At 40.6% G+C, this 27193-nt stretch overlaps 1 protein-coding gene across 2 annotated transcripts in view; it reads left to right on the forward strand.

Moving 5' to 3' along the window:
* Positions 1-3608: 3608 nt before the first annotated feature.
* The window catches only part of BCAT1 (branched chain amino acid transaminase 1), a 57197-nt gene continuing 33612 nt past the window's right edge, over positions 3609-27193 (forward strand). For both annotated transcript variants that reach the window (XM_048301144.1, XM_048301145.1), the window contains exons 1-2: positions 3609-3851; positions 19631-19702. In XM_048301144.1, coding sequence (XP_048157101.1) covers positions 3843-3851; positions 19631-19702 — 81 coding nt within the window. In that variant the 5' untranslated portion in view covers positions 3609-3842. The remainder of the gene's footprint in view (positions 3852-19630; positions 19703-27193) is intronic.

The raw sequence follows: 27193 nt of genomic DNA on the forward strand, positions 1-27193 counted from the left end.
TATTCTACAGGAAGTTTCCATGCCATTTCAGAAGAAAGAAGAAAATCTCAGAATCCTAGCTTTCTCTTACATGGAAAACCTGGTTTCTACCCACCTTCTCCCTGTCCTCTTCAGAGGATACAACCAGGGTTGTAGAGGAAACCTTGGAAAGTGTATCAAGAAGGGATTCTGCTCTTTATTCTTATAGAATTATAGAACTACAAGCTTCCTCTTTCAATACTTCCCATTTGGCTTTGTATCGTACAGCCTTTTCATTTCCACAGCAGTAGTTTCTCATATTTCAGTGGCTTAAAGGTGAGCTTATTCAGGTCTGGTTTGGAAAATGTGTGTGACTCAAATTCTTCACCTCATGAATCCCTAGAACTTGTGGAAACACTTTGGACTCAGAGCATATAAACTACCTTATTCTCTCATATGTGTGAAAAATTTACTTATTAAAACTTCTAAAGTTTAACAGTGCTGTCAAGCATTCACAGAATTCTTGGCGTTAATAGAAAAACTAGCGTTAAAATGAATAATGTTTTATGAAAATTAAATATTTAGACTGTAGAAAATGTAATTTCTTACTGAAGGATCAATGCAACTGAGTGAATCACTAAAGATCTAGTGTCTCTTGCCTTGTAACTTCTGCAGTGTTACATAAAGGTCTGTAACTAGACTGAGGTAATGCAAGCTATCCCTGCAAAAATACATCTGTGTGGCACATTTACTAATGGCAACTTCAAGTTTTGGGATTTTTTTAGCAAGATGCAACTTTTAAAGTAAGTTGTGCAGCTTTTCTGAGTTTTGGTCTCCTTTTTCTGACTTTTATTTGCAGGTTCAGGGCCAGCTTGGCCCTGAATAAAAGCAAAAGATCAATACAAAGATCTCTTTTTATTACATATCCTAGATATATAATAAATAGTGGTTTGGCTTTCCACAATTCCTCTGTAGTTCAGATAATATTTCTTCTTTTCCTTTCCTTCTCCTATTTCTTAGTTTTGCCCAGGCCATGGATTCTGCTCTGTACCTCAGTAGTTGGCAGCAGTTTAAGGATAACTTGAAATGCGCCTCTATGGGTGGAGCATGTTCCAGAGAAGTTAAAAAAAGGGCTGATTGTTCAGACTGGTAAACTGAGCTCTGGAAACAGTAAAATTGCGCTCAAACAGATTTTTTTGTTTGTTTTTTTTTGGTAGAGGGATTCAGGATACTGAAGTGAGTCTGGAGAAAATGTACAACCTGTAACAAGAAATGCAAAAAGATATAGGGATAAATATGCCATTGAGAGGCAGAGTCAGCACGATTTTTCTGAAAGGAAATCCTGACCTATCTATAAACTTCTTCAAAGGAAGTAGAGGTCCAATGGATACCATCTAATTCGATTTCCAAAGCATTTGACAAAGTCTCTTAGCAAAGGCTCATCGAAAAGAAAGGTGCTTTTTTGGTTGCTCTCTTTAATTGGGTAAGAGATAAGAAACAGAAGAGAGAGTCTGTAACTGAGAGAAGGGGAAACTGAGGCAAACAGAGAAAGGACAAAGTTTGCTGATGAGTTGTAAAGTTTTCAGGGTAAGGATGTTAATTCAGCCAAACTAGGGCTATCGGCAGCAGGACCTTATGAAACTGAATATACAGTTGTAAAAATAACATACAATAATGTCTGTGAGTATAAAATTATGCACATAGCTAAAAAAAAGAGATCTCAATTTATAAAATGAGAGGTTTATGAATGAAATGTTGCCTTTCAGCAGAGAAATCTTAGGATTAAGTAGTTCACAAATCGGTTCATTTTAGTGCTCATGAACTAAGTCAAAACAGGAAAAAGGACTATAATGAAAACAAATAGAGGAGCAGAAAAAAGGCAAATTAAAAGTAAATATGGTGACCTGCTTTTTGAGAGTGTTGTGTAGTTCATGTCCCCATCCTAAATCAAGGATGATCAAGGTTATTGAATTGTTTTATAGTAAACAAAAAAGATTAGAACTCCTCATCTGGAGAAAGGAGATGGCTGACAGAGGATTCAACAGCTGCCTGTAAAATCACAAATGACACCCAGGGGGTGAAATGCTCTTCATTTGTGCTTATAGTCTCACAGTATAAGAAAAATGGAGAATGATGTGAAATTTGCAAGAGGCAAATTCAAAATAAAGCATTATGAGTTTTTCCACAGAACAGAGCTAAACTGTGGAACTGATGGGCACAAGATCTGATAGATAGCAAATTTTATGTAGGTTCAAGGACCAAATTAATAGAACAAAAATCCACGAGGAACTGTTAAGCCTAGAGACTTCATCTTTCAGGAAGTTGATGTGGTAGAAACCCTTTGAGGATAAGAGTGTGTGCTGAAAAGAGTATATGGAGCAAAGTGCCTCTATGTGCTTATTCTCTTCTTGAAACTCTTCTGCAGGCATTATTATTGTGTACTGTCAGTTTAAATGCACTGAATTAAATGCACCCTGCCCTGATGATGAGTTTTATCTGCCTGAAGCCTCTTTGCTGCTTTCTCTGCCTCCTGTTTTTCGCTCCCTCTTTCTCCTCTCCTAAACAGCTGCTGAAACATCATTGCTCATGTGAACTTGCATTTTGGGTACTGTCACTTACCTGTGTTCTTTTGGAATCCAAAATGCTTGCAAATCCATTAAATGGCACTTTTTTACCTGTCTGAAGAGCAGGAGGAACAAAAATCTACTTATGTAACCAATCTTTGGCACTGTGCAACAGAGAATAATTTATGTACATCGTGCAAAGCAGAACTTCGCACTTCTGACAGTCGCACTGAGATGAAACGGCTTCCTACAACAACTCTAAAGGAGATCAGAAGGGGAAAACTTTTATGAAAACATTAGTAAAGGAAGAAAAGACGTAAATGTAAAATCAGCTATGATGAAAGTAGGCACTTTGTGAACATGACACTGGCATTTTCTCTGAAAAATTCGTGGCTTTTTTCTTGTATTAGTTTCACTAGCAGCAGCACGGGTAGAAACAACACAGTGGACAGGCTGCTATCTTTATTCTTTTGTCTTCGGGTGCTGGTCAGCTGCCTGCCAGGTACCAGAACTCGGAGGGGTAAGGCAGGAGTGGTGGCCAATGGTGTGCAGAGCTGTGCAGGTACCTACCAGCCCTTCAGCATGGACTGGGGGCACGGGTGAGCAGGGAAACATCTGGCAGCCCCACTAATTCCAGCTAAAATGCAATGGCCTCCCTGTGTTGGGTGGCAGTGCTGGGGCACTAAGCACAAGCCGTGCCCGGAGCGGTGGCGGGGGAAACAGGGAAGAGCTGGCGATGGGAGGGATAACTGAGGTGTTGGTGTGTCAGCCGAGTCGGACGTGAGACAGAGGAAATGACTCAGAAAACGATGAGTGGGTTAAGGCTCGCTAAGGAGACGGGGCTGAGGAGAACGTGTCGCCCTCAGTTTGAATTACAGCACAAGCACTGAATTGTCTCCGCTCGGCCGGCGCCGTGCACGATGCGGGGCCATTTTAGGGCCGGGGTGACCCGGGCGGGAAAGGTGCGGGCGGGGGCTCGGCCGCGCCGGTGCTTCCCGAGGCTTCGGCGGGCGGGGGGAGGTGTCGGTGCCGCCGGGAGCAGCGGGGCGGGGCGGCCCCCAGCCCCTCGCCGAGCTCCCCGAGCGCCCGCCGTGCGCGCCGCCCTCGCCCGCTGATGCAATCCGAGCCCGGCGGCAGCAGCAGCCCCAGCACCGGCAGTGGGAGCAGCAGCCCCAGCCCCGGCGGCAGCAGCGGGCGCTCCGGCCGGCCCCGATCCCGCGCAGCGCCGGCGCCGCTGTATCCGCCCCCGGGGCTCGGCGATCCGCCGCTCCATCCCTCCGAGAGCCCCGCAGGAACATTTCCCCCCCCGCCCCTGCCAGCATGATCAAGGTAAGCGGAGCGGGTTTCCTGCCGAAATCCACTCGTCCATCCTTCCGGAGATGCGGAGCAGCAGAGCTTCTCCATGGCAAATCGGTAGCTCGCTGATTTGTGTCCGCAGATTTTAGTGCCCCGATTTACTTGTGCTCTGCGAAACGGATTTCTGTCCCCGATGGATTTGTTGTTTGAGATTTAGAGGCAGGATGTGTGTGATTCTACCTCTTTCCTTGCTCTTTCATTTCAGACAGCATCTGTGGAAAAGAAGTAATTCTGTGGAAAAGAAATAATGAGGGGGGATGGAGATGGAGGAAGGGAAGGTGTATGATTTCCTTTAGGGGAATTTCTTGTTTATGGGACTCTCAATGATTAAAAAAACCTAAACAAAAAAACAACAACCCAAAAGCCTGCAGAGGTTATGATCTCCTGGCAGACATCAAGTATTTTTATGCCTGTGAGTTTGTTAAAGCTCTTATGTCTGCCCTTGTACTAAAATAGACTATGGGTAAAATCCAGTAACATGTACTTAGAGGTTTTGAGTAATTTCAGAAATAACTTTAAATAATGAGAGAGGAGTTGTCGGTAGCAAACACTAACGTGGCACATGAGCATCTGTGGGCACTCTCCTTTTATGAATGTCATGTTTATGCTCTTCTACTTAGTGAGGCTGATCTGGGGATTAAAAAGAAGTCTTCCTTGTCAAGGCAAAGGGCATGGAGTTAGCACTGGTGCTTTTCAGTTAGACCAAGGAAACACCACAGCCACGTTACACCCTGTGGAACAACTGCAGTAATGCTTGGGTTTTGAGGAAGGTCGGCGCTGGGCCGACTGTGAACTGCACAGCTGCAGTCTGATGCCAAAGTTAACAGCTGAGGAAAACACGGCTGAGTTATTTGCTTTCCTTGGGTCACTTTAGCAGATGGAATATAGGCACAACAGGTATGTGACTGGCAGGTGTCTCCCCAGCTCCTCTCTGCTGCTGATGGCAAGTGTTCCTCACATCCAGCAATACTGTCCCTTGGGTGACTCTGGCAGTGGTGCAGTTGCTACTCATGGTGGCAGGGCTAGGATGGATGAGCCTCTGGAGGAGCCTTGGGATGCTGTCATAGCCCTGTTTGACCTCCCTGCAGCTGGGGAGTGGCAGACCAGCCATGGCAGAAAACTGGTCTGAAACCACTCAGGGAAAATACCCAAGAGCTCCCCCAGCCACAATGCTCAGAGCCAGAATGGAGCATCTGAAGGAAGGAGCAGACTGCTGTGTTTTATTTCGTTTCTGATGTACCTGTTGTGTGTCAAGGAAAGAGGGCATGGCTCCGGTTTCCAGGGTGTCCTCCACCTCTCAGGAATGCGCTGGCATGGCCTTACAAAAAAAAAAACGAGTAACAGGGAAACCATAGACCTACCAACCTGTCTGCTTAAAGCAGCGCTGACATCTCGTTGGCTTCTTCTCACCTGCTCAAAACCAACCTTCGCTTTGTCTTTTTACTGAAGAAGACATGGAAGGAAGCAATAGCTACAGCAGTAAAAGGATGCTCTTGCCACTTGGAAGTGATGTGGCCTTGGGCAGGTCGGCGCTTGTCTGAGCCCTTTACCCTTTATTTGCCTTGTCTGTTCCGACTGTCAGCTCTCCAGGGCTCTGGCTGTCACTGTGTGTTTGTAGCGCATTTATCAAAGGTACAGAAAATTATGATTTGATTATCACCATACTTACGTAAAAACTGATACATTTGTAAATGGTTCAGTAATCAATAGCATTATTGCACCTCCTTGTCCCTTCATCTCTCCCTTCATCATTTCCTGTGTTTAGTCACAACCCTCTATTTTTCCTTGAACTATTTCCAGCTCAACCACAACCCTCCCTTTCTGTCCTGTTTAAAGTAATGTATAAGAAATGAATTACGCCTCTGGTTTCTGCAGTCTCTGCCTTGTCCACCTAATGCACTGATTGTTACTGACAGGCCTAGCACTCCTGTGTGATCCAGTGGATATGCTGATTTTTTGCCATGCAAATTGAGCACTGAAATATGCTGCAAAGTCATAGGTAAAAGAGAAGATTGCAAAGTCATAAGGTAGCTTTAACACTACTGGTATCTTGCTAAAATAGTCCATAGGCCGTATTCTTGGTTTAATTTGATAGATGAAAATAATTCAGATAGATTTCATTAGTCATAATTTATCCCTGGGAGGAAAATGTTAGGAAAGGAGGTAAATCGGTTCATTAACTGTGTAAACACTCAGGTGCTCTGCATTTATTCAGGCATTTTAAAACAAATTAGGTGATGTGGGCATGGTAAAGAATTAGAACAGGCATTTTCATTGCTTCCCTGTGTTATGCCATTTTCTTACATGAATAATCATAGCTGAATGTATAATGCTGAAAATTACCAGTAGGTTTGAGGGTAGGACCTTCAGTGTCAGAATGAAGGAGCCAAGGGGTAAATTCTCTCTGTAAAATTCGCACAATCAGCCTTCTTAGGCCACAGATGTGAGGGCTGGCACGTTCGTGTTGCCACAGGGGCACATTACGTTCTTCATGCTGCTGGATAAGCTCAGCAGGCAGCTCCATGAGTTCAAGGCACTCAGTATTGATTGTGGCTTTTGATAATGAATTGTGGCTACCCGCCTGCAACGATGGCTGTAGTGGAGAGATTAAACGCCCAAACTTCATCTTAAAAGTCTGACTTTAGATGGTAGTTGAGCATAAATCAAAGTAGTATGTGACCCTAATATGTTATGTTCATAGTCACTTCCATGCTTGCATCTTAGCGCCTCCAATTCTAACACAGGATGAAGTGAATGGGTGGCCCTATTTACCTTGGAAACAGCTTCATTATTTTATGGCTTTATACATTAGAGGTCCAGGTAAAATTGCATCATAAAATAGAGCACCTGTTGCAGAAGGGCAATTTAGGAAGTATTACCATATGCTGTTGCAGAGGAAAATCCAGCGTTATGCTTATGGAAAGCACCCTTTGGTGTGTACATCTGAGGATCCCAAACTTAACATGAGAATAGTTGAAACTATCTTTAAAATGATCAAGAACTTTTACCCATCGGGTTTTTTGTGCATCTTGGCCCATAGTTTATTACTGGTTTTGCAAACTAATGTCATAATACCATTCCAACAGAGTTATTCATTTACTTCTTCCCTTGAGGTCTGCAATGTGTTCCAAGTTTTATTTTAGAGTATACCTGAAGCATTAATGAAGGGCATCATATAACTTCCCAGCAGGTACACAGCTACTGCTAACTGCTGCTAACAGTTTGCCTGTTAGAGCATTTCACACACCATCTTGATAAAAACATTCCTAGTAAGCACCATTTGTATACCAGGAAAAAGTTGTTTTTCCTGGTATACAAATAGGGTTTATTTCCACAAGGTTCTGATTGGAATAATTTCCACTAGGATTCAGAGACATCACTGCCACACAAATCATGTCCACTTGTTTAATTTCATTTAGACTGTTGTCTTAAGGGTCATCACTTCTGTCATAAATGTTTGAATTTGCATTACTCTTACTGAGAATGAAGTTTTTGAAACCTTTGACACTGTGAGTTTGAAGGAACAGAGTGTGTTCAGTCCAGAGAAGGCTCTGGGATGCTGTAACAGCAGCCTTCCACAATCTAAAGGAAAATGATGGAGATGTGGCGAGGCTTAGCAGTGCTATATGGCAGGAGGATGAGAGACGATGGCATAAACTGAAACAAAAAAGGTTCAGATGGGGTATAAGGAGAAAATTCTCTCCACAAGGACATTTGGGAAGTGGGCTACCAAGAGAGACGGTGCAGTTTCCATCCTTGGGAGCTCTGAAGACCCCGCTGGATCAAGCCTTAGAAAAATGGTCTGAGCTCCGAGCTCGCCCTGCTTTGAGCAAGAGGTTGAATTAAAGACATCCTGACGTCCCTTCCAGCCTGGATTTTCCTGTGGTCCTGAGAAGAAGCTTACAAACTAATTTTTTTTAAGTCCAGTCTTAGTTTTTGACACACTCAGTGGTGTGGACCAATACATCTTTGTCCGGAGCCCTGACTGCTTGGCTTTTAACAGCACAAAGAAGTCTGTGCAAAGGTGGTGTTTAAAGTCACCACTGCAGGCAGATTTCTTTGCAGAAGGTATATTCTTTAACATGTCAGTATAGTAGTATTATTTTCGTTATTATCTTGAGGAAGTCCCTGTGCTTAACAGAAGAGGGTAAGCTGGAAAACTATGAAGCACTGAATAATATTTTTGATTTCCAGGAATGTGAACATTAAATTGCTGCATCTGAAATACAATTTATAAGGTTACCACATAAAATTGCATATTTTACTCTTATAAAATGATACATTTGCATATCATCATGCAATTAATTGACAATTACAGATAGTCCACCTGAAATCATCAGTAAAAATACAATTTCTTTTGATGTAGAGTTTCCTAACCTCCATTAAAATAAAGGAAATTCTTAATCAAATGAGTATGGAAAAGAAACTTCAAGTGTTAACATTTACTATGAAGTTACCCTCAACACAGCTGGCAGGCCAGTTGCTAAGTAAATTTCTTACCAGATGCATGATGCAGGTTTTATTTCCCTGATTTTAAAGTTTGAGGAAACTGGTGGAGAGGCTAAGTTTTTGATCCTGGATGAAGAAAAAGTGTAAGGTTTTTTTTTTTTTTATAGGCTCTATAGTTTATAGTTGGTTTGTTATGAACTATTTTTATAGATTTATAGTTGAGTACCATAATTATTGTTTGACAACAGAACATCAAGATTTATTACCAAATTTTCAACATCACAGTCCTTCTGAATTCTGCCCTGTGGCAATGCCTGCTTAAAATTTGACAAACCCCTTCCTAATTGCTAGAAAGTATTGCCTGAAATATAGAGGGTAAAAGCTAGAAAGAATGAATAAGCATGAAGTAATAGTTTTAGCACAGGGTATTACTACATGTAGTGGCTACACAGGCACAGTTTTGCCACAGCTGTTCAGCTGCATGTCTACATGCATGCAGAAAAACCATAATTTTATTCACGTGCTCATGTATTTGAGGCGTTTATCCATCATGAGTACATCATCTGTGCTTTTCAATATTTTTAATATTATCCTTTATCTTTCAGCACTTTTTCAGAGACCATTTTTGGCATTTACCATTTGATTCCCGTCTTGACACCTGAAGATAGAAGTTCAGTAACAGCATTCCTTTCTGGTTGGTCACTGAGCTGAAAATTAGCATTTACAATTGTTTCCTTTTGGATTTTCTATTAAGGTGGTGTGCTGTAGCCAGCAATGTTTTCACCATGTTAATTGGGCAAAATATTTATTAGAGCATACATATAAAATTAATGTTCTGTCCTGCCATTTCCAGGTGAACTGGATTTCAGCAGTGGACAAATCAGATGCAATTCTAAACTGTTTTAAGGTGCTCGAGATTAGCTTCATACATTCCAAAATGTCAAAAACATTGATGCTCACCTAGATTGAAGCCCCACAAAGCCTTTTGTTCATGTTAAAAATGAGTCATTTGTCAGTTTAGATTTGGGGAGCTGAGCAGGGCTGTGTGATCAATGATACAGATGTTGAACTGTAGGAGGACGAGCCTACGTTAGTTGTCATAGGCCAGTTTATTATCTTCATTACCAGTGCATTTCAAAGCTGTCATTTTTCTAATAGAGACTGCATCACTCCTGATTTATGTTTGTCATAGCTTTTGCCATGCTATGATTTGGGCAAAGGTCCTCTCTTTGCTTTGTGTACTTCATGTGTGCTGAACGCTCACACCTCTACAAATACCTCATCTGTGACCACACTTTTCCAAGGCTACTTTTAATGTGCTGAGTGATATTTTGCTCTCAAATTCCCTGGGCAGCGTTCAGTTTGCTCTGGGCACTGTCAACAAATGATAGGGGATTTCAGATGAAGAACTTGCTCATGTTCTTTAGAAAGGACACATAGGATAAGTTTAACGCAGCTCCAAAATTTTGGAGTGTTATAATCCATGATTTTTTCCTCTCTTAGAGTTGTTACACAGTTGAATACATATTAAATAAGTGGGATAGCTCGTTCTGTCACTAGTTTGAAATATTTTACCTCTTTTGAGCAGATGATATTAAGAAAAGCAGCTTCTTCTGGGTGTTATCTTCTTGTACCACATTCAAGGGAGTAACGTGTGACACTGCAGTGACCCTGTAGTTGTGCCCTGCTTTTCCTGCCTTGTTAGTAAGCTTCCGTGGGATTATTTACATTTGCTTGGTGTGGTGGATAATGCTTATTACCTTCTGTTACACCCTCTGCAACTCATAAAGGATGTAAAGCAATTAAGTTCCTAGAATATTCTGAGCTGAACATCTATCATGCAAATATGCTCCCTCTTTGTTGTTACTGGAACAAGAACATTTTTGTAGATGCTGTCCTCAAACAGGTCCCAAGGATTTTCCCTTTGGTTTAGCTGTGTTCCTAGTGCTTCAAAAAGGAAAGCTTCAATTTCCTTTCTACTTTGTTGAACTGTGTCCAGAGCAGTGTTTGAACATACAGCAAAACACACATCACAGGGGGTATAACCCAGGCTTTGGAGAGGTCTCTCGTTGCTTCAAACCAATTATGCGAGGCTTAAAACCCACTGGAGCTGGTATAGGCAGGTGTTCTGCAGCCATCACCTGTGTGTTGGTAGGCAAGAAACTTGAATAGGTTATAGCTGTGAGTAGTGAACAGCCAAACCCACTGTAAATCAGTCATTTGGACCTGTTCTTCTTCCTTGGGAAGAACGGTAATGGATTTGATGGGTATGTTTTAGTTCCTGGGGGGCTGTGCACACCCTATTCTGGCACCCCAGTGAATTCCCTGAAGGAGCTGCCAAACCAGGTGAAGTGTGCCAGTGGGACAATCCATGCCTCAGTTTCCTGTTTGTAGAAGAGATGGATATTTCTGCCTTCTTTCACCTAGGTGTTGTGACTGTAGAGCCAGGCTTCCAAGTCTTACAGTGAGGAGATCCTTTAAAGCTTATAAATAATGAGGGTCTTGGTTCTGTATCTAGAACAAACAATTCCAGCCTGCCATCAGAATCCAAGAGAACACAGTATTTGCAATATTTCCAGAAAGCTTGCTGTCCTGTTGGGGTTTTTTTGGGGGCTTTTTTTGTGGGGTTTTTTTTTTTCCCTACCCTGCCTTGCATCATCTGTTTGAAGAGATACAGGATAACTTTAATGCATCTCTTAACAAGACCTGCTAGATCACTGTGAGCCCTGAAAGCTCGGTTCAGGGTCTTTCTGCAGCATTGTGGCTGAATGTCTAGGAAGAGCCCACATCTGCGCGTGCATGGTTCTGCCTGCAAGCAAAGAAATGTGGCTTTGCTCAGTCATTTGAGAAGACTGACACAGCAGAGGAACACATTTTTAAGGAGCATTCCTCTGACTAGTGGAGCAGAGTGTACCTGCAGACTTGAGCCCAATCAGATCCCCAGGTTAGATAGCTGCTGCCATGCTTTATCAGCTTCATCTGTTGGACACTTCACAGGCATACCAGCCTCTTGGGAAACAGAGAACAGGGAATAACAGCACTAACAGCCAACACACTGCGGAAAGTCATGCTTCTTGTGCTTTTCAGCAGTGGCATTTGATAATGGATTATGATTAAATAGGCCATGTAAAGTTACCAGAGCTAGATGTGGTATCAAGTCAGCCTGCATCAGCCCTTTATGTACCAGCAACCACACGTGCACTTGCATTCGTGAGCCAGCTGTGTGAGTTACAGTTCTAGGATCGCTAGTGGGACTGTCCATGGGACTTACGGTGAAAAAAGTAACTCCTTCTTCCTCCAAAAGCTGTTTTTTTCCCTCCACAGACCTTTCGTTTTCAGTGTGTCATTTATCTTTGCTCAGTGTCTTATGTAAACCTTTATTCCAGTGCAAAATGGACTTAAGTGGGACACGGTCTGAGCACTCTGAGAATAGCTACAAATGACCCCTTATACAGGCCAGTGATTCTGGCCTGACCTCGTGCTTCTCCTGGTGCTGCTGTAGTTAGGAAGGAGCTTGCAAACAGGACTGTGTCCTTAAAAACAGGTTTTTGTCTGCTAGCTCTTTTCTTTGAGCATGTCAGTTCTCATTTTGGAATCCATCACTGTCTCTGCTGTGGTTTGGTTGGGTTTTTTCCCCCCAGGAGTCTACAATGATTTATTTTGCAAACTGCAGAAGCTTTGGTCTCCTGCACTAAATTGTCTGCTTCCAGTTCTAAGCCCTCAGTAACTCTTCAGACAATGATTTGATTTGTTTCTGCTCTCTATGCCTTCATGTTATTTATATTTTCATTTGGTAATTGCATAAAACCAATTGCCTTGGTCATCAGCTGCAGGATCTGTGTGGAGTTTCCACCATCAGGCAATTTCACAAATAAATTGCAAGCTATATTTTATGCATCTTTAAATCAGATCTATCGTTTATCTGTACAGCTGTTTCAGAATAAAAAATATAGTCAGTGTAACTGAATCTCCAAGGAAAATAAACAAATTAATTTTTATTGTGCTTAGGCTTATCTTTTCTGGTATAACAGTACAGTTAAAAATGCATCCTGCTTAATTTTACTATAAAATCTTAAAATGCCAGTTTAGTACCTGGCATTATAGAATATGTGAGCAAAATGTTAGAGAAAACATAATGAACACAAGCTTGTGATAAAGAGCAAAACCCTGTTACAGTGCTAGGGGAAAGCATATAATAGCATTTATACCCTTTCTTGTTGCCAGTTTCATACAAAAAATCTCATATCAAAGAACTGGGCCTAGACACAATGAAGCTGTGGTGCCTTTCAGAATTTTCATTTATTTTGTTTGAGCAATCACTATATCATACAGCCATGAGACACTATCTACTTAGGAAACAAGCAGATGAATTTATAGGTCAACTTGATCCAGCTGGTTGCTTTAACATGTTTTCCTTCATGCCATTCTAGCAAACAATGCACTTGTTAAAAACCTAATTAATGCTAGAAGGGACAAACAAACCAACAAAAGAGTCACTTAGAGGCACTGTTCATAGGAGTTAGAGATGGAAGAGCTCCATTAGGTCATCTGCCTCTTCCCCTCGTTGTGCGAGGCTGTTTTCCCAAATCAGAAGGGAAGAGCCAGTAAACTGTGAAGACAGAGGAAATGGCACTGGGGAATGACAGAGCAACAGGAGGGTCATAGGAAGTAAAACAATCAAGAACAGTGTGAGCAGTGGGTTTAGAAATCGAGGTTGAAGCACACTGCACTTGGAGGTCATTTGTGAAGAGAATTTCTTTAGAGTACTTGCCTATTTCTGCAAAGAAAAAGATGTGCAGGAAATGTATTAAGACCAAACTGACTGTTGATAAAGGGGCACCATGCGGAGATTACAGCTGCTCTGTGTCCTTTATTGGATGGGACTGGTGGGAGGCTTTCAGTATTTTTCCATTGGGGAGGATCATGCTTGAGACTCCATGTTGTATTTCACAGCTCATGTAAATTTTTCTGAAATATGTGACAAAATAAATTCAGCCTGAAGCTGAAGATCACTGGTCAGGTTCTCCTTAGGGTATTAGTTTTCAGCAAATTAATTTGTTTTCTATTTCTGCTGATCTCTTTGTTCCTTTACGGTTCTTGATAATTCAGCTTGTCAAGCACCCATTCTTCTTGGACTTCAGAAGTAGTTCTTCACCTTGCCTAGCCTCGCTATCTTTCAGGTGAACTGAGACAAGCTTTCTTCTGCATCAGTTCAGGCATTACTGAACTTACTCAAGTATTAAACACTGAGTCAAAAAATTGATATTAGTTCTCTAACAGGTTCTTCACCAGAGTGCTGCTTGCAATGGCTTTACTTTGCAAGCATTGTTCTGCCTTTATTTTTCTCGTGAAACCAACTTTGTGTGCTTTTGCAAAGTGATATAGCTATAACTGTTACTGAACATGAGTCTTGGATGGACTAGCTGAGTATTTCCACTTCTTGATGGTCTCTGTTTTAAGGTTTTTCTAACCAATAAGTTGTGCTTATTGTTCATATAATCCGAATTGTCTTTTATTTAAGCATAATAAAAACAGTGATGCTTGTTTTAAGAGGAACATATTTCAGTTTTAGTCAAACTAATTAAACTGCTTTAAATTAAAGACAGTAAACTGCTCAAGTCAGGGATAAGTGCCTGCACAGTTCTTTGGACTAATTTAATTACAATCTATTTCAATTCAGCTTTATTTTATGCAATTCAGCTTTCTTGGACATAGAATCTCTTGTATGTTCTAGGCCCCAATGCCTTCACTGTGAGGCAAAATTATTATTAAATAGCGTGGAAGCCTTCTCTTTCTGCTACACTAGCTGCCTTGTGTTTTTCTTTGTTGTATGCTGTCATTGCACAGCCTCTGTTTAACCAACATTAGTGCCAGCCCAAGGCTGAACAAGCAGCCACAGTAAGGTGATAATGCCAAGCTGACAAGGCATCAGGGAAGATCTATGTAAAGAGGAACAGTCTTAAAAAATGTATTAGAAGTGCAGGAATCAGGACTGTAAATTGCGTAAATGGCCCAGCCCAACAGATGTGCTTGGTGACACTTGCATGGTAGCGTATGTGTTGTGTATGTTCATGTTCACATACCTGCAATATAAAAACAGGATTAAAACACTTTTGTACTACTCTGAAGCTGAAATAAACATGCCTGGCTGTTGGCTTCCACAAATGAGCTTCTTAAACTATGGAAGTCTTTCACAAATGTCATTAAATAAATATTTTTTAGTTGATATTAAAAACAGTATTATATGACTTGGCCCTTCAGTAATTTCTTTCTGTCTGACAGTGTGCAAGGTTTTTTATTTTGGTTTGGTTTTGGTTCGTTTTTTTTGTTAAGCTGTGAACATTATTACTGGCGGGGGGGGGCATTCTGCAAATTCATCTTATGTGGTGTGGCTGCAAAATTGTATTAACATTTTCTAGGGACAGGTAAAAGCTGTTTTGAGGTCATGGAAGTGGTTTTTTTCTGACTGTAGCAATACACGGAATAGATGGCATTTGTGCATGTTGGATTCTATTGTATACCTGGCGCAGAAAGGCAGCTCTGATTTGTACAGCTGGGAATGACAAAGTACCTGTCACCACACACACCTCATTTGGCTTGCCTGTACGCAGTACCAGGGTATGAGTCATGTATCGGGTTTGTTGATCTGCTGTATTCCTGCAATCTGGCAAGTGTTCTAATTTCATTTTCCTTCCAGTGCAAATTAGAGCATGAAATATTTCTTAGACACTTAGTAGCCAGAAGCAGGCATGGGGAAAAAGCAGTAAGACACTGTTTTGGCTTGGAGAAATGTCTCAGAAACCACTTTCTTTGTTGAAAGCTGTCTTTCATATGACTTCTGACTGAGAGGAAATTCCTGATCCATCTTTTCTGGGGCCTGATGACTGCTACAAGATATGATGGTGTTTATAGCAGGAGATGGGTTTCCTTTGGTAGAAGGAACTCTGTGCAATCACTGCTGTGCATCTGTGGCTTGTTTGGTTTCTTTAGGTTCTTGTCCTCCATGAATAGCTGATGCTTGCCCAGAAAAGCACTGTCTGTGGTTCTTTCATGGGCATGAAATTAGGTTTCCAGATGTTCCCTGTCACTGGTGGTACTCTACTAGGGCACTGATGCTGTTGATGAAATGTTGATGAAATTCTCCATTAGAATGGAGTCTGTGGGGGGCTTCACACAGATGACTGGTGAAACCAAAAAAGATGACTAAGGATTTTGGGAGCTGCAGAACTTGAGTAGTTTTGAAAAGCATCCAATATGATTTCCTAGCTGAAAGTGTGAGCTCTGTAGACAACATTTTCAATTTATTTCTTTACTCTTGCCTTCTGCTAGGGAAAGTTTTCTGCTCCCTGGTGGTGAGAAGAGTTCTCAAACAACAGGGAAAATTAAGTGAAGAGAGAACTGATTAAAGAGTCAGTTTTCTTTGAGAATGAGTGACAAAGTACATGGCATATAGAGTTAACTGCAAAATTTTTTTGAGAACTGGTGACTTTTTTTTTTTAATAAATCATCTCATATGCTATAGATTAAAGAAATGCAGTTTGCAGTTGAAGTTCACAGTGATGAAGCTCCTGGTAATCTTCAGTTCCTGTTTCATAACTGAAGATGAGCCAATGAGATAGAGTAGCTAAACCCCAAGTGCAGCAGTTTGACAAAGCACCTGGTGGAAGTTTATAGAACAGACAGTCCCAAGTGAGAACAAAGATGCTGATGCTTCTGCTGAGTGTCTTAAAAGCACTGGAGGACCTAAGGCACACTCATGCAGTCTAGGAAGCCTGGGGAGTTTAGGGCAGAGATGGGCCTGTTTTTGTAGCAGAAGGATGAATGATCTGACTGCATAGAAGTAGAGAAGGTGTGCCAAAGACAGCAGGGAAAGCACTGACTGCAGCATCATGATGCTAGAAGATGTTGAAGATATGTATGTCTAAGGCAGCCTGAGGACCAAGTGCAGGAGTTGAGGGTCCAGGTTTGGGAAAGCTCTAGCAGAAGTGCAGGTGACAACTATTAAGCCTAAAATTTGCCAGAAGTGCCAGTAAGTGTTACATACACAAATATCCACCTAAGGCTTTACCTCTGCCTTGTATAAGAGTTAGGTTGGAACTAAGTGCTAATGTGAGGGAGCACTGTTATCCAGCTGAGTGTATTGTGATCACTTGTGTCAATGCTAAAGGATTTATAATGGTCATTATATCATTGAAGTCTTCTGTAAAAGTAAGAACAGAATTACTACTCAGCAGGTCTTTATTTCAGTAGTGTTCCACAGAGATTAAATGACATATAAACCCCATTTTTTAACCAAGTTTAATCTGTTGTAAGACTTTACACCTCATTCTCATACAGGCTTTACAGTAATGTTAAAATCAATATGTTTTCAGTATTTTTGAAGAAACTCTACGAAATACTCTTCTATTTCCCATTTAGAAAAAGCAGTTACATATGCCACAGAGAAAACGCTGATGTCTCTACAGCACAACATAGGAAATAATGTCATGCTTGTGTGTAATTGTACAGCAACTTGAGACAGTCTTGAGTGACTTCTGAGAACATGTTGACCCAGTGGCTCAAATGTATCTTTAGGATAACATCAGTGTTTTAATGGAGGCAGTTTTAAATCTGCTGTGCTATTAAACACAAAGGGCAAATTTATGCTTGCCATATCTCCCTTGGCAAGGTTGGCACTAAACCAGGGAGCAATTTTCCTTATTGCATTTAGCAACATGTTTCAGATTTATAAGCCATGGAGCCATTAAAATATGACTCCATTAATTAGAAAGTAATTGTGGTATTTCTTTCTAGTGCCAAGGGATTAACTCAGTTTAATCTTAGTGTGGTTAACAAAGGCAGTTAGCTATTTGCTTTAAATATGAGTTAAATCTGTAAAAAATAATGACTTCATGAAGAACAGGATTGGCCCCATGGCATATACCCAAAAATTGGGCTGTTGACTTCACTGAGTTCAGTGGTAATCTTGAACTGAAGGGCAACATGATGGAGCCCCCAGGGGCTGTTCCTGTAGGTGGTCTGTACTTGAAATTCACATGAAAGCTTGGTATCTTTAAAAAAGATCATGAAAGAGAATATTAAACTGTATCCAGCTTCAGTGCTCTGTGTTGATGCCAACTCTTGCTTTAGGGCAACTTCACAAAGCAGCAACAGGAAGAAACTGAAGCATAATGGTTGAGTACTTGTCAGTATTTGCTGTCACCAGTAATTATTAGAAAATCCAACTTGGCATAGTGGATATTAGACAAAAGCCAGCAATGGAGCTGGAGCTCCTTGAGATATTCTTGTTCCACAGCTGGCAGTTCCCATCCTGTTAGCTGGTAACCAGCACACTCTCCATCTTAATCTGTTGCGGTGCACAGAAAAATCAGTTGGCTCAGTTCATCTGTGGAATACTTCATTACTGTAAATTGATGGTGTCATGAAGGCTTTCTAGGATTTTACCAGTGAATTTGGAAGTGTTTGAAAAATTACAGGGAAAGCAAGGACCTGTTATTATACAGTGTCCTTTGCTTTGGGTAACACTTTAGTCCTGCTTGGGTCTGCCACTGAATGCCCATGCACACTGCCGAAGTCTTGTCTTTCTGGAGTAGAAAACCGTAAGATTTAAGGCAAATAAAACATACTTTTAGTGAAGGATAAAGCATATTGAGATATTGTAAAGAGATTTATGATATCTCTTGGCACATTGTCCTTTAATGGATAGGGAGGGTCCTGTAGCCACGATTGCCTGCTTTGCTGTAGAGGGTTAGAAAAAAAGAGGAACAGAAGGGTTAAAGCTGAGAAAAGGCAGGAGGGATGTGGGGGGCTCCCTGGGGGGAAGGGGAGAGGAAGTGAGATCTGCTGTGGCTGAGAGTTTGCCTTTTACTTTTTGTTGGTAGCAAGGCTGTGATCTGTGGAAGGTCCACTGAAAATACTGCTTTTTGTTTTTTGTATGTTTTACCATGTTCCCAAGATCTGTAAAAAGGGAAAAGAATCATGTTATTTACTTTGTGTATCATGCTTCCCAACCTGTGATGCATGTGGTCCCAGCCTTGGCCCCACTCTTTGGTGGCTGCTGCAGGACTGGCGTGGCTGCTGTGTCCCTGCCACTGCCATCCACCTGCATGCAGCCCTCCCTGTGGGGTGAGGGCTGCTCCCTGGTGAAGAGCTGGGATCTCATAGGCTGACCATGAAAGGTTTTCTGTGCATCTTTTCTTGGGGGGATTATACCTTTCATCTGGGGCTTCCCCACCTGGACTGGGAGTTCCTACCCAAGATGCAGCAAGGCTGAGGGGGGTGGCAGGGTGAGAGGCAGCCACCAAGTTCTCTCCATCTTTCTGGCTGTGGTCCCTTATGCCATCATCCCAGCCATCCTCTTTCATGGCTCATCACCCCAGCCTCTTGCTCTTGGTTCCTTCTTCCCTCTCCCAAGCCTCTGCACCCACTTTACCTTTTCAGCTCTTTCTTAAAGGCTCCTGGGAAACAAGGAACCCTGTCAGGGCTGTATTTGTCTCCTTTGTTCCATGCTGTTGGGTATAACATGCATTTAGTGGCTACTGGCAGAGAAGGTCCAGGTAGTGCAGGAGGGATGCTAACCTGATGCTGTGGGAACTGGGAATCTTGTTTTTAGGTAGATGGCTTGTACCTGTCTGTTATCGCTCTGTTGTTGAACAGAAGGATGCCTGGAACTGGCACTCCTTTTTTTTTTTTTTTCCTTTCCCCTCCTGGTTCCTTGGCAGAAGCCTGAAGTTCAACATTGTAGATGATGCAAAATATTCTCATTATTTATTCATATAGGTGAGAATTCCTTATTACTGTCTTTGTTTAATGAAGGATTTAACGAAACCAATTCTTTTTTTTTTTTCTTCCATTCTCTTTGCCTACTCAGCCTTCTCTGAGAAAAGGCAAAAGCAAACCTGTTAGGTAGATACTTTAGTAGAGAAACTTGGCTCTGATGGAATTGTGTAAAAACCCAATTTATTTATTCAGCTCTGAATGAAAGACTTGTGATGTTGTCCATAACCTTGTACACTCCAGTCATAATCTAGTCTAGGTTGTTATATGTGTGTATATATATATATGTTATATATATAAAGCCCTGAAATGCAGTTGCACAAAATAATGCAAATGAAGTAAAACTGAGAACTGAGAAGACGGAAAGTTGTGCTAAGAACCTACCACAAAGTTCTTACTAATATATTTACTGATGACAACGTCTGATGATTCAATACAATCTGTCCCTGAAATGAATTAACTGAATGTGTGTCAGCTTTTCTGCAAAGTGCATTGAATTTGATTTTCTCTGGTTTTATTTTTTCTAGGGCTGCCAGAATGAGTGCACGGGTGGCGGATGTTCGGGAGAAACAGGAAAGCAAATGACTGAATCTTTCAAGGTATGTATCAGTGGTCTTCAGAAGCAAGTTTTTCCATTGGGTCCCAAAGTTGCAGAGCTAAGGATTGCAGAAGGACTCCAAAGTACTGCAGCTCTGGAACATTATCAGCACTCCACAACAAACAGGGCTATGACAGTAAGGAATGCTGAGCAGCTGCCAGGAACTGACATGAAATTGCATCCTTCTCTTTTTGTTTTAATCTTATTCTTAGAAATGAGCTCAGTTAAGATACTGTTCTTTTCCTCTGCTTCCTTCCTGAATGCAGTGCTAGTAACTAAGAGCTGATTTTAAAAACTGTGTGGATACAGATGTCAGCTGCCAGTTTTCTGTTGAAAGTGCAGAGCCTGTCAGCAAGTGCTCCTTTGAATTCTACATCTGTCCTAATTTCCTTTTTTCCCTGCCTTTTATACTTCTTTTACCTTTATTCTTTATGACGCACATCTGTAATTCTTTTCCTCTTATATTCCCTGATTTACGGTCTTTAAAAAAGCCTCATCTATATTTAGCAGAAATATAAAAGTAGTACTCAGAAAAACTCATGTTTTTTCAGCAGTTCCTTTCCTGTTATTTCTGACTATTGTCAGCAGTACATGAGATGAAAATATGATGATACACTTTGTAAGTGACATGTTCTTCCTGATGTTTTTGGTCAGTGCCACTGCTGCGCAGTCATCTGAATTATTCTAAAGTAATTATTTCCCCTTCAGTTGTTAGGCTTTAAATGGATATGAAAAATTAATGCTGCAATAAATATGTTGGACCCTTTGATAAGGTTTATTCTGATGTTGGTCTCATTGAAAACACAAAGAATTCTTGAGAGTCCATGACTACAGAATTTCACCATGTAGTAACATGCAGTTTAATTTCTATTTCCTCATTCTCAGCCCTTTCCAGTTCTTCTCTTCCTCATTTCTTCTTGTTGTGTCTCTCTGGCAATTCTGCCCAAGGAGGAAAACTCAGGATAACTTTTCAGCTAGAAGGTCTGATTTGAAAAATGTTAACAAAAACAGGCATGCAGCCAGTTTTGAAACCACAAGAAACCACACGTCTCGAGTGCAAGGGTTGTTTTGTGAATTCACCTTCAATAAATAGACAGATCTCACTAGATTCATTCAGCAGAGTGTGCTGGTGTATTTGCAAACAAGAATTGCTTTACAGAGAGGAGACTCTTGTGTAACCAAACTGAGCTGTGTCTTTCACTCATTGAGGCAGTCCATAAGGAAGGCAAAGTGACGACAAACTCTTGGTAGTGTTTGGGTCACAGGTGAACTTGGCATAAACTAAAGCAGACTTAAGGCAGATTTAATTATACCAGCAGTCAAGCAGGTGCCTTTCCAAAGCTCCCAGTACTGGGTGGCACAAAGTTGGATTTAGTCCAGATTTCTTTCTATTGATATTTGTGTGTCAGCCAGAATAGCAAATCATTGTAGTGGAGAGGCTGGGTGAGGGGAAAAATACATTAGCAGGTGGGACAGATGGTCATAAAGGGAATAATGCTAGGAGAAAGCAGCTGGCTCAGGCTGAAGTCTAATTTGTAAGACTTCATTCCTGCCTTATGGCATTGTTTCTGAAGATTAGCTGCAGTCATCAGAGGGGAATAGATTTCTAGAAAATACTGTACTGTGGGAGGTGTGTGTATGAAAGTTAAGGTGAGAGTATAGGTCCTGGTTGTAGTATCATACATTATAATAATTATTTTCAGCCTCTTTAACTTCATAGTAAAATTAAGAAGGAAAAACTTCATAAATGAATCAAAAAACAGCAACATAAAATGAAAATAAAATAGCATGGATTAATTCTAGGAAACTTCACAAACATTTTTTTGGAAGACAGTTACAGTTACAATTTCAGAAACTATAGCTAATAATATTTCAAAGGAATCAAGTTGACCCATGGGGCTGACTGTACTGAAGAAAACTGCAATTTTGTGCCAGTGACCTAAGCAATCCAAGATTGTGGGAATGTAGAAAACAGGGTATGGTTTTGGTTAAAGCTTACATAAAACATATTGTTTACAGTGGGTCATGCCCAACATTTGAATGCCAGATTAGCCCTCTGAAGACATTTCTGTTTAGAATGCAGTGCTGTGCTTTTTAGGTGGGGTGAGCTGCTTTGAATTTCACTGCAGTTTCTGTCTGACTTTGAAAGGTGGAGTCAGAAAGTCCCTGTACACTGGGAGGGAAGGAATGAATGTTACCTATGATTTTTGGCAGGCAGTGAGCCCCTCTGCTAACTGCTCGCTGTTCTCTAGTCTCATGAACTTCTTTAAAAGCAGCAGGTCGGAATTGGTACTTCCTTCATCCTGACTGCTACTGAACTACCTTAATTTGACTCAGTTCTGCAGTTAAAAATCTCATCCTGTCGGGTCTGTGATTTATTAGCATTTAATATATGGCATTTAGAGTTGACACATGAGCAGTGATCTTGGAACAGCTAAGAAACATTAAAGGAAATCGTGATTGTGCTACAGTTTCCTGTATTGTATAAAGTGTCAGAGCTCCAGAATTTATCTACTAAGCTCCTTCCACGTGAGTGAAGTCTTCCTCAACTGTTCCTCAACTGTTGTATGCATGCATTAATATATCTGTTTATTTAAATAGCTGATGGTGATTTGTGCCCACACCTAAGTTGTAGTTTCTGTCTATTGCCAGCATTGGATCTCTGTGAGGGGGATATTGCACCAGTAAGGGAGAGTACAGTCATCCTTTGTGCCACTGAATGTTTTTTGGGAAGTTGAATCAAGAAATGCACGTCTGGTTTTATTCTTACACTTGCATCCAATAATACCACTAAATAGCACACAGTTATGTCTAAGGCACTAAATTTTTATGACTAAAAATCTGGTAGGTTCTTTAATGCATTCATTCTGCTTATTGTGCTGTCGCAAGACAGAATGACTGTTGTTAGGAGAATGTAGCAGTCTGTTTCCATATGTAACTCTGATTTGGTTTCTTTTAATGTGTGAATTAGCTCTGACTTGGAATTCCTAACGCTTGATGTTAAGAAACTAAAGGCATCTGTGATGTCTTTTATTTCTCTCATATCCAGAAAGATGATTTAATGTAGTCTTTTGTCTTGGAATTTGTCTTTGTTTTCTCTTTGAAGACTGATACATGGAGCACTTTAAAAAGGTATTACCTACTCCTGTTATGTTTCTCTGAGTTTCAATGATCTGAAGCTCTGGAAAAATTGGCATCTTAGTGGTGCAAAGTTCAGTTCTTTTGTTTTACTTTTTAACAGCCTATTCAGTGTGCCAAAGTAGTGCAGACTTTCTAGGGAATTTCTAGGAAATACTGGCTAGTCTTGCTACACCAAAGCAGAATGGAGTAGCTGTAGCTTGCAGGCGCATCTGGATTGAGTTGCTAATGTGAAGACCTGTGGTGGCAGAATGAGAAATGTTTAACTGGGGCTTCTGTGTCTCAATGGCTGCTCGTGCTACTCTGAATATCTGTGTGTGCTCCCACACAGTTTTCTGCAGACAGACTCAACCTTCCAGGCTCCGAGCCAGTGGGATGTGAGCCCGTGGCAGACTGGAAGCTGCATGGGCAGGTTAGTGCAGTGCTGTGCTCCAGCTGGTGATCCCTGTTGGGATCTTGGACTTGCTAGACGAAGTACAGTGCTCTGCTAATATGCTTGCATGGCTTCCACTTTGAAGCTATCTCACGTCTAGCCAGGTAAAATGCTGGTTATATTGAATTTTCTGTAATGATGTATGGTTTATTATTTGTTTCTTGCATTGCTCTAATGTTTTAACGCCCAAGCTGTGAATTAGCTGACACTGTGCTAAGTATTGTACAAATCAGAACATAAAGATTATTTCCACTCTACATGCATAAAATCCCCCAAAAAATCCTAACCAAAGTCTGAAAAATTTTCCACAGAATCTAAAGCTGTAGTGTATTTTACACTAGAAGAAGCTGAAATTCTTTTTCCAGTGCAGGCATTTGTGGTTCAAATTGAGAGATTGCCAAAGAAAGTTTTACATTGCTGTGAGCCAAAACCATTTTTATACTAAATGGGCCTATGATTTGTAGCAAATACAGTGGGATATAGGATTCCTTATTCTGGGAATTGGAAGAAGGAACAATCCATTTTGAAAAAATAGACGGTTTTAAGCTTTATTTTAGAAAACTATTTTATATGTGAAAGGTTTGCTGACAGTGATAACAAACAATTCTCTGATCCTGTTTTTTTTAATGAAAGCTGAATATTGTTTTTTCACCAAACTTTCTTGTTTCCCATCCAATGCAAAGATCAAAGTGTATAAAATAAAGAATAGTCTAATTTTTGAATTAAGGTCTTAAAGTCTAAACTAATTGACTTTATCACATTAGCATATTAGTGTGACAGGGTTAAAGTTCCACTCCTTGAAGAGTTTAGGAAGTACCGAGCAGTTTTCCTTTGTTTAGGTAAAGTTACTGACATGCTCAGAGCATATGGATCAAGGGAACACTAAAGTAGTTTTGGAATGAGGAAATACACGCAGTATAGTTACCATATTACCTGCAAGGCCAGTGAATATAAAGCAATTTACATGGTTTTTATGTAAAAAATAGATATAGTTTTCCAATTATATACATGGTTTTAAAATATATATTATTTCCTCCCCAGCTTGTCCTCAATTTGTCATTTTCTACTGACATCAATAAATTATTTATCTGCCAAAGCATATGTGCACTCAGTGAGGCTTTTTGTTGTATTGCAGCTGTTGATTCTTCAGGGGTTTGACTGTTGGGTGGGGATATTAGAAGAATACCCTTCATTGCCATTTTAAATTCTTAAGTTATATTAGAATCCTTTTAAATGGATATTAGAATCCATTTTAAATTTTGCTTGATGAGACAGCACATTTCCTTTATATTAAGTTGTATGGGAAAAGATTTATTATAGAAGTTTAATGATATCTTGATGCCGTGATGAGCAGTAGCTCCCCAGAGTGCGTGTATAGAAAATCTGCTCTTATATAAACTGTCTTGAAGCAGTAAGAGACAACCAATTGGATATCTGTGTGTGGGTATGTGTGTGTAACAAGCTACAGTAAGGATCTCCAAATATTTTGTGAAGTAGAACCTTAGCCCATCCAGTCCATCCTCCCACTGAAAGTGTGGCTCTCATCAGCACTACAGCAGGACAGCTGTGGCTTTGTCTGCTGAATGCAGTGCTGGGCTGCTCTCTTAAAGAATTTTTGTTTTCCTGGTGTCCAGTCTGATCCTCTTAAGCTAAAACCATGTCAGTTACCATTTGGTAGGTCATCTCTGTATCACCTCCACGGAAGTACATAGCTGTAGCCACTGTTAGATCAGGAATACCAAGCTAGAGGCTGGTTCTGTTATTGCCATAACAGTATTTAGCATGTGTGGGCTGGGCATTGCTTGAGAAAAGGACATTCCGATTTTATCTTGATTTCAGCTGAATCTGTTTACTTTATGTTATTGTCACTGGTAATAAAACTATTTGCTTTTTGTGATGTGTTGGATAAAAACAGATTGACGAGTAAATATTTATAAATCACTGTACTTTCATCTCACCTGATTATCCCTCCTAGTAGGTATGTATATGCTGAAGAATTATTTCAGGTGATACAATCGAATCCATTCCCTCATCTTTACCTGCCAGGAGGAAAACCAGCTCCAGGACAAAGAGTGCTGAGTGGTTTCTGTGGTATTCTGCATCCACATGGGCATGGCATAAACTCTTTTGAGTATTACTATTAATAGGTGGACCAGACTGACACATATCTACTGCTCTTGTTCCAGTTATTAGGAAAGAATTTGGGACCTGTGGCAGCTCTTTTCAGTTTCAGCTTGATGGCAAGTGGTTCTGTGTTTCTCTTCAAGTGGGTAATGTTCTTCAAATAGTTGCAGGCTTTTAGCAAATAGATTTTCTAAGCTGTAGTAGAGGAACTGATTGTCCCATTATCTGAAGCTGAAGGATTTGCAAATAAAGCTAATTGTCTTTAGCAAATAACAGGAGCTTTTAGCCAAGATAAAAGGAAACTGCTAAAAAAACAGCCAAGGGCAGTTTGGCTGAGTTGATTCATAGCACAAGAAAGTGATGCTTTATCACTTTTTGCACTAGGAGCTTAAGATGTAGTTGGTGTCTGTAAAAGCACAGAAATGGTACTGGAATTTTGGAGATTACTTTTAGCTTGTATCATTTTCTGGGTTCTTTTTTCCCAAGGTAAAGAGTTGCTTTTAAAATGCAAGGCTTAGCACCAGTCAGTGATTCTCAAAGTAAACTTACAAACTGACTCCAAAACTTAGTAAATCCATAGTGTCCATACCTACTTCCAAGATTTCTTAAATTTTGATGTCATTGTGGTATCATATCCCCAGTTTTGATAGTGAATGTTTTCTTTGCTGAACACACTTGAATGGAAGCTACAATTTAGGAAGAGAATTAAGTTTGGTTGGTTTTTCTCCATGGGGTTCTCTTGGCTTTCCTGCTTGCTTTTGGAAGGATATAAGAACTTTCAATGAATTAACAGCCTAGAGAGTTGGAAGAGGTTTATGTTAATCCCATATTTAGTCCCTGTTTCTAAGAAAGTACTGAGTGGAACGAAATGGCAAACTCTGGCAGTTTCATTGGCAGATCAGACACTGAATTTCATGGCAATTTGTAAGTTTACCTTCTGTCTACCACTGTGAAAAGGAGATGGAATCAGAGAAAAAGGCAGGTGTGGTTAACTGAATCTTTGAAATGGTTCCCATAACCTCTGTATAATATAGACACTGTACCATGAAAGCATTTTATATTTCCAAAAGGTTTTGAATGCCTGCATGCCATGAATCCTCTTCCCTGCATGTGTGCAAGCTTATTAAAATCAGGTAAGAAGATTTAATTGCAACTGCTCAGGACTTGGACATGTGAGATTATGATTCTATTCTTGGCTGTTCCACACAACATGTTTGTAACTGGCCAGGCTACTTAGGCAAAATACTTCCAACTTGTTTGTCTGACATTTAGGTTTGCAATTCATTTCTTCGTTCAGCATGGGTACTTCTTTCAGGGAAGATTAGTTGCAAAAATCTCATTTTTTGTTTCAGTTGCTTCATGTGAAATACAAATGATGTTTTCCAAATCAGGAGACGGTAGTATCTTGAATCTTTGTTCAAAGATGTGTTATTGGTGAAATGTCAGAGACTTCTCTATTCAAGACTTGTGTCACAGGCCAGTGTGAGCCCTCAGCTTGTATTAGACTCAAATCTTCTCCCAGGCAAACTCTTTCTAAAAATGAAACATTGTGTTTATGCTGCAATGCAGAAATGCAGTGGTTGTGAGGCAAGGAGCAGCACAGCATCAGGAATTGGATTAACCAAGCTGTCAGATCTTTGAGAAGAAGCAGTTTGTGTTAATACGGGATCATATGAATTAGGTAACTAGCCAATGTCTTCCATTAGTGAAAAATGGTCCTAGTTCTGTTTTGATGGAACGGTTTGTGTACAAATGCATGAGAGGACTTTCTGCTATTAGAGAATTGCAGTCTGTGTT

The sequence above is a fragment of the Corvus hawaiiensis genome, chromosome 4, assembly GCF_020740725.1.
Source record: "Corvus hawaiiensis isolate bCorHaw1 chromosome 4, bCorHaw1.pri.cur, whole genome shotgun sequence".
Classification (NCBI taxonomy): Eukaryota; Metazoa; Chordata; class Aves; order Passeriformes; family Corvidae; genus Corvus; species Corvus hawaiiensis.